Below are 8,548 nucleotides of genomic sequence, written 5' to 3'. Positions count from 1 at the left end.
TGCATCACCACTTCCTCATATCAGGGAGATCATATGATAGTTGTCTTTCTCCGATTGACTTATTTCGCTAAGCATGATACGCTCTAGTTCCATCCACGTTATCGCAAATGACTAGATTTCAGTCAGTCTGATTCTTGATTTCAGCTCAGGTCATGGTCTCAGCGTCGTGAGTTCAAGTGTCTGGCTCTACACTGGGCGTGGAGCCTGCTTGAGATTCTCCCTCTCCCTCTGGCCCCCAATGCTTCTTGCTCACTCTCTCAATCTCTAAAAGAAAGTTGTTTGTGGAGTTTCTTTGAGTCCCAGGGTCAAACTAGTTTCCTCCAGAGAAGATTTTCATTCACTTCTGCAAAGCGTCTTTGGGAAATACCAGCCTGGGACTGCCTTAAAGCAAATTCACAACTTGAATTTCCTGGGGCCACTTAGGTGATGGGAATTCACATTGCAAATCTATGTTAGGACTGGCCTGTGGCCAAAACTACTCAAGGACAGTTCCCCCACTCCCTTTTTGTGTTTAGCATCAAGGCCATCTTCCTTATAGTCCATTGGCGGTTGTGGAGAAGGCTTACTCCTGGCTCATCTTTACCTTTGAGGGTATTGGTTTTGCGAGGGGTCAGTGGTCTCAGATTAATGGGCATATAGGGTCTCATTTTAGCCTTCTCAGCTGGGAGGGCCCTCCCTGAGTGCTCTCCTCCCTATCCCATGAGGCTACCCAAACTTAAGTTCAAGTTTACCCAGAACAGCAGGTGTCCTCAGGGCAATAGCCATGTCTGTGCTCCCTCACCCAGCTTAACTCTCTGGCTTCCAGATTTCCCTTAGAATTTGGCATGGTAATTCCTCATTTTCTCCTCAGCTCATGTTTTGTTTTTGTTTCAAATTTAAAAGACTTTATTTTTTAGAGCAGGATTAGGTTCACAGCAAAATTAAGAGGAAATGTACAGAGAGTTCTCATAGACTCCCTACCCCGATAGATACATAGCCTCCCCCACTATCAACCTCCCCCACCAGAGTAGTATATTTCATTTTGTTTTTAAAAATTAAAAAAAAAGGGACGCCTGGGCGGCTCAGTTGGTTAAGCAGCTGCCTTCGGCTCAGGTCATGATCCCAGCGTCCTGGGATCGAGTCCCGCATCAGGCTCCTTGCTCGGTGGGGAGCCTGCTTCTCCTTCTGCCTCTGCCTGCCATTCTGTCTGCCTGTGCTCGCTCGCTCTCGCTCTCTCTCTGATAAATAAATAAAATCTTTAAAATATATATATATATAAATTAAAAAAAATTAAGATTTTACTTATTTATTTGAGAGAGAGAAATCAAGAGCTCGGGTAGGAGCAGAGGAAGAGGGACAAGCAGACTTGGGTCTGGGTCCTGATCTCATGATCCTGGGCTCATGATCTGAGCTGAAACTGAGTCTGACACTTAACTGGCTGACTCACCCAGGCACCCCTAAAAAGATTTTATTTTTAAGTCATCTCTACACCAACGTGGGGCTTGAACTTACAACCTGGAGATTGAAGGTCACATGTTCTACCAACTGAGCCAGCTGCCCACCCCAGAGTGGTACATTTTACACAACTGATGAACAATTGACACCCAATGTCCGTACTTTACATTACGGTTGACTTTTGCTGTTGTACATTCTATGTTCATGTTGCTTTTTTTTTTTTTTTTAAAGATTTTATTTATTTATTTGACAGAGAGAAATCACAAGTAGGCAGAGAGCCAGGCAGAGAGAGAGAGAGAGGAGGAAGCAGGCTCCCTGCCGAGCAGAGAGCCCGATGCGGGACTCGATCCCAGGACCCTGAGATCATGACCCGAGCCGAAGGCAGCGGCTTAACCACTGAGCCACCCAGGCGCCCCCATGTTGCTTTTATGAAGATATTTGTTATGTTATATTTATCATTTGTAGTTTTCAGCAGGAGATTTAGCCCAAAGTGGATTGGAATTGGAAATCTAGGTGAAGATTCAAAGCACAATTTTAACATCAGTAGGAAGGAAACTAACATTTAATGATCTCCTTGTTCTGTGCCAGGTGCTGGGCTAGTTCTTTCCCTATAATTTCTCATTTAATCCACTTAATGATTTTATGAAGTGAGTGATGGTGTCCCCATTTTAAGAAAACTACGGCCAGGGGCTCCTGGATGGCTCAGTGGGTTAAAGCCTTTGCCTTTGGCTCGGGTCAGGATCCCAGGATCCTGGGATCAAGCCCTGCATCGGGCTCTCTGCTCATCAGGGAGCCTGTTTCCTCCTCTCTCTCTGACTGCCTCTCTGCCTATCTCTGTCTGTGAAATAAATAAATTTATAAAAAAAAAAAGAAAAAGAAAACTCCCTAGAGTGTATGTGGCAAAATCTGAATTGCGTCCCAGTGTTTTCTGGTCCAAATTCCGTTCTCTCTGCAACATAGGGAACTCCCTCTTATATTATTTGAATGCTTGTAGGATGTTAGCCCTTAGGGCATAGTTAAGATGTGCCTGGCATATAACAGATGTTCAAAAATATTTGCTGAATGAATGAATGAATGAATGAATGAATGAAGCAATGTTCCTAGCCTTGTGATCACACAGGTTAGTATATCTCATACCTGAGCTTTCAACCTAGGCAGTTTGACTGTGGAGACCACAACCTTAACCACAACGCTGGCTGCTTCTATTTGTATATATCATGGACATCCGATACCAATACGTGGTATTCTCCATACTAGGACATGCAAATCTGCTAGCTGCAGTTTATTTCTATATATGATCACACCATGTTTCATTTAACTGAGTGGATAGACAGTGGTTTCTTGGTGGTTTTTAATCCTTTGCATTTACGGACAGCCCTGCAGGGAGCAGTACTTACTCTCCACCCTAAGCTGACTGTGAGACTCCTCCACAGGATCACTCCTACCCTCTTCTCTATCATCATTGTACTAAAGGATCTTTAAAATTCCTTCAGGCCATCACCCTCAATTCTGGGATTTCCAGAGCCATAATTCTCAATCTAGGTGTCCTGCATGTTGTAGATTACTGAATATGGTAATTGACAAGGTTCGTTTGGATTCATTTTCTGAAGATTGAAGGGCTTGGGTAATGTAATAGCTAATATTTGTTGAAGGCTTCCTATGCCAAGCACTGTACTGAATACATACATTATTCTATTTAATCCTCAACCATTCTATGAGCAATCCTATTATAGTCCCCATTTTTTTTTAGTTAAATCTATTTTTTAAAGATCGGAAAGTCTGATGCGGGGTTCGATCCCGGGACCCTGAGATCATGACCTGAGCTGGAGGCAGAGGCTTTAACCCACTGAGCCACCCAGGTGTCCCTAGTTAAATCTATTTTTAAAAGATTTATATTTTTATCTGTCAGAGTGAGTGAGAGAGAGAGAGGCAGACAGAGAGGCAGGCTCGCTGCGGAGGGAGTCTAGCACAGGACTTGATCCCAGGACCCTGGGATCGCAACTGGAGCTGAAGGCAGATGCTTAACTGACTGAGCCACCCAGGCGTCCCAGTTAAATTTATTTTTATAAGTAATCTCTACATCCAAGGTGGAGCTCAAACTCATGACCCTCAGATCAGGAATCACATGTTGTACCAACTGGGCCAGCCAGGCTCCCTTATTGCTCCCATTTTTAAAAAGAGGAAACTGAGGCTCAAAGAGGTTAAGTGACTTGTCTGTGTTCATATAGCTTGTAGGTGCTGTCTGATTTCAAAGCTCGTATTACAAAGCCCTTTATTTGCTAGGGCTTCACTAAAAATACACTCTAAAATGGGTAGCTTAGGGGCACCTGGGTGGCTCAGTGGGTTAAAGCCTCTGCCTTCAGCTCAGGTCATGATCTCAGGGTCCTGGGATGGAGCCCCGCATTGGGCTCTCTCCTCAGCAGGGAGCCTGCTTCCCTTCCTCTTGGCCTGCCTCTCTGCCTCTTGTGATCTCTGTCAAATAAATAAATAAAATCTTAAAAAAAAAAAAACCAAAATGGGTAGCTTAAAACAATAAAAGTTTGGGGTGCTTGAGTGGCTTAGTTGGTGAAGCATCTGATTTTGGCTCAGGTCATGATCTCAGAGTCCTGGGATGGAGCCCTGCGCATCAGGCTCCCTGCTCAGTAGGAGTCTGCTTGAGATTCTCTCTCTCTGCCCCCGCGCCATGCGCATGCTCTCTTTCTTTCTCTCTAATAAATAAATACATCTTTAAAAAAAACCCAACAAACATTTATTGTCTCCTAGTTCTGGAGTCTAGAAGTCCAAGATCAAGGTGTAGGCAGCGGTTGCCAGAGGGGAGGGGATGGGGGATGGGCAAAATAGGTGAAGGGGATTAAGAAGTACAAACTGCCAGTTATAAAATAAATAAGTTATGAAGATAAAAAGCATAGGGAATATAGCCAGTAATAATTTTAAAAAAGATTTTATTTATTTATTTGACAGACAAAGATCACAAGTAGGCAGAGAGGCAGGCAGAGAGAGGGGAAGGGAAACAGGTTCCCTGCTGAGCAGAGAGCCCGATGCGAGACTTAATTCCAGGACTCTGGGATCATGACCTGAGCTGAAGGCAGAGGCTTTAACCCACTGAGCCACCCAGGTACCCCCTAGCCAGTAATATTATAATGGGTCTCATTTTAAATCAATGGTCAGATTATATATTTTTTAGATTCTGGGAAAAGCTCAAGCTTCTTTAAAATTTCCATGTCTTTTTTGCAGCCTGAATTCAACAAAAGTAATACTTTCTACCTCTTCAACCACGTTGATATTATTATCACATATCACAAAGAAAGTGAAAGAAATTGGAGTACTGCAAGATTGGTTGCTGCTAGACTTGACCCCCAAAGGTAATTATAGACTATCTTTTTAATTAGCCCCTTTAATTTAAAAATTAATTCAGAATGTGGGAGTTCTCAACTAGAATTTTCATTTTTAGGATACATGTGTAATGTAACCTTAGACATATGGTTCGAAAAATCAAACAGGCCATTTATTCCCTAGCGTTTGCCTATCATGTAATGTGAGGAAAAATGGACAGATGTGGAAGGGAATAGACTTACTGAGGGCTCCTAACGCTCTTCTTTGCTGGCTGCCATAGGACAAAGAGCTGGGATTTAGATCTGGATTTCTTCTCTGGACAGGTCTATTACTGGAGTCTGTCAGGCAGATATAAACTGAAAATAAGGAAGAATCTACTAACAATGGATGGCACAGCTGTTAGAGAGTTCATAACTAGGCATCCAGTGTAGTGTCTGGTCCCCAGTAAATGCTCAACAGATTGTAAAGCACAATCAGCACTATGTAAGAGACTAGACAGGTAACCTTGAATGTTGCAACTAGGATCCTTCAAAACTATAGGATAAATGAGAACTCTTCAATTAAGACAGAGAGGGGAATATAGCACACAATGTGTAAAGTCATGGTCCATTATGGGCAAACTATTATAAAACCTGAAATACTAAGATGGGGGAAAGAATGTGAGTATATTAAAGGAGGCCCTTGTGATAGAGTTTTCCAAGACAAAATGAGGAATTAGGAAATTTGGATTTTAGTCTCAACTCTCCTGGTTCCATTTTGTAAGTCAACCCTAGTTTATAGAAATGGATCAGACTTTATTGTTTTTAAGGTTACTGCCCTATTTGACGTCAGCCAAGGTTGTTCTGTCTGGCACAGATGATTGATTCCCAAAGGGAAAGAAGAGCTAGAAACTGTATTGTGCCAAACTTTTGACCATTGGGTCAGTTAACTTGATCTGCCATAGGCTTAATATCCTCATCTGTGAAAGGAGAGGACTGAATTAGTTTTGTTTTTTTGTTTTTTGTTTTTTTTTTTTTGAATTAAGAGTTTTTAATATGGTCCCTGATATATCAAACTCTGGAATTATTTTTTAAAGATTTTATTTATTTATTCAACAGATGAGTAGGCAGAGACGCAGGCAGAGAGAGAGAGGAGGAAGCAGGCTCCCTGCTGAGCAGAGAGCCTGATGTGGGGCTCGATCCCAGGAACCTGGGATCATGACCTGAGCTTAGGGCAGAGGCTTTAACCCACTGAGCCACCTAGGCACCCCCAAACTCTGGAAATTTTTATTGATGTGTATTTTTCTGGATAAAAAGGGCCTATAGATTTCATTAAATGGACCCCAAGTGGTGAGGAACACTGGTACTTTCCAACTCTGGTTTATCTTAGTAAAAGGATATCCTTTTTTTTTTTTTTAATTTGTTGTTTAGAGTTTTTTTTAAAGACTTTATTTATTTATTTGAGAGAGAGAGAGAGCTTGAGAGGGGAGAAGGTCAGAGCAAGAAGCAGACTCCCCATGGAGCTGGTAGCCAGATGTGGAACTGGAGCCTGATGTGGGCCTCAGTCCCGGGACTCTGGGATGATGACCTGAGCTGAAGGCAGTTGCTCAACCAATGGAGTCACCCAGGTACCCCAAAGGATCTTCTTTTGAAATTGTTTTTAAATTAACAGGAAATACTAATCCTTGTCAAGGGCAATCACCGATGCTTTTTTTGGTGTATGTCACTTCAACAGAATGTTAGGAGGCTGGACTGTGAGGTCTAACTCAGGATGGCTGCTCATATTTGAAGTCATTAGGTAGTAAACATAGTCATTAGGTAGTTAACGTACAGTCATTAGGTAGTAAACACAGACATAGGTAGGGCTCACCCAGGAAGCTAGTCCCATCAGCTGTATGAAAATCAAGCTTAATGCTTTACAGTTATATCTCCTATTGTCAGACTCAGAGTAAAAAAGCCAAGAAAATATTTTTTAGACATATTTATTCAACATTGCACATAGTAACAGTTTATGTATGCATGCAATGAAACTTTTATCTAATCATTGTAAAGGTCATTTATGTGGGCCCCTTGAGAACAAGGACTGTGCTGCAAATCATTTTTTTTACAATTAGGCAGTCTGCTCAAGGTCATACAAAGTGAGTTAGGCCTCACGGTATTCTAGACCTACAGTCTTGTGTTTTTTATTAGGGATTGTACCCAGCTAATTTCCCTGTTGGTTACCATAGTTGATCATTTCTTTTTATTAAAATTATTGACTTCATTTGGCTTTTGAATGACCATACTTCACTGATTGTCTCCTGTCTCACTGGTTGTGTATCAGTCTTCCTCATTTCTCCAACATCTTCATATTGGAGGGCCCCAGGACTGAGTCTTTGAACTTTTTTCTTCCTTATATATACTTCCACATTGGTAATCTTATCCTATCTCTTGGTATTAAATCCAACAATGACCCTTAGACCTGTAAACTTGTATATCTAGTTGTCCAATTGACATGACCATATGGATGTCTAGTAAGCATTCGAAATTTTGTAAGAAGATTTATTTGAGAAAGAGAGAGAGAGAGAGAGCGCACGAGTGGTGGAAGAAGGGGAAGGGGGAGAGGGAGAAGCGGGCTTCCCTGCCCAGAGCTCGATCCCAAGACCCTGAGATCATGACCGGAGCCAAAGTCAGACGCTGAGCTCCATGAGCCACCCAGGTGCCCTGGCAAATTTAGTGGGACCAAACATGAATTTGTAATCTTCCCTCCAGCCTGTTTTTCCTGTTGTCTTGTCCATCTCAGCAAATGGAAGCTACGTCCTTCCAGTTGCTCAGGCCCCCACACTACTGGCAGCCTCCTTGACTCCTCTTTACAATTTTTCACTCCTACCCTGTATCTATTCCAATCCTTTGGCAGACCATGGTACCGTGTTTTTAAGATATATTCAGGACATCTTTCTCATCACCTCCACCTCTATCATCTGGTCCAAGACATCGTTACATCTCACCTGACTGGTGGCAACACTCTCGCCAGTCTCCCTGGTGCCATCCTTGTCGTCCAGCAGTCTGTTCCCCATACAGCGAGCAGCATTCTGTACAGAGCATTCAGCTCCTGTCAGTCCTCCGCTCAGAATCTTCCAGTGGCTTCTGATTTCACTTAAAGGCCCAAGTTTTCAAAAGACCTAGAAGGCCTTATGCAACCCGTATGTAAGGCCAGTGGTTTAAAATAGGCCTTTTACATTGGTTGGAGATTTTTTTTTTTTAAGATTTTATTTATTTATTTGACAGAGAGAAATCACAAGTAGTCGGAGAGGCAGGCAGAGAGAGAGAGAGAGAGAGAGAGGAGGAAGCAGGCTCCCCGCTGAGCAGAGAGCCCCATGCGGGACTCAATCCCAGGACCCTGAGATCATGACCCGAGCCGAAGGCAGCGGCTTAACCCACTGAGCCACCCAGGCGCCCCTGGTTGGAGATCTTAATACACTTTTTGGTGCATGATCTCTCTCACATGAAATTCAGGTATTTCCTATGCTGGGTTCAAGGCCCGCACTTAAACAGTAAACCTTGATATGTGTTGTCATTCGGTGATGGAATGTTTTTCTGTAGATGTGAAGTTTTAATCGGTAGCCTTAACAGTGATCATTTCTTTAATTCATAGCTGTTTTATTTTACTTTTAATTTTTAAATTTTTTAAAAGTAGGCTCTGGGCCGAGTGTGGAGCCCAGTGTGGGGCTTGAACTCACCACTCTGAGATTAAGATCTGAGCCACGATCAAGAGTCAGACACTTAACCAACTGAGCCACCTAGGCGCCCTAATTCATAGCTTT

The 8,548-nt window shown here is 42.7% G+C and overlaps 1 protein-coding gene across 1 annotated transcript in view; it reads left to right on the top strand.

The window, feature by feature from the left end:
• The window catches only part of LOC132007709 (transmembrane 9 superfamily member 2-like), a 60,827-nt gene that overhangs the window by 20,561 nt on the left and 31,718 nt on the right, over window positions 1-8,548 (top strand). Inside the window, exon 6 of the mRNA XM_059385974.1 lies at window positions 4,669-4,796. Coding sequence (XP_059241957.1) covers window positions 4,669-4,796 — 128 coding nt within the window. The remainder of the gene's footprint in view (window positions 1-4,668; window positions 4,797-8,548) is intronic.

Source organism: Mustela nigripes, chromosome X (genome assembly GCF_022355385.1).
Source record: "Mustela nigripes isolate SB6536 chromosome X, MUSNIG.SB6536, whole genome shotgun sequence".
Taxonomy (NCBI): domain Eukaryota; kingdom Metazoa; phylum Chordata; class Mammalia; order Carnivora; family Mustelidae; genus Mustela; species Mustela nigripes.
The sequence above is the reverse complement of the archived record's forward strand: the minus strand, read 5'-3'. Positions and strand labels throughout refer to the sequence as shown.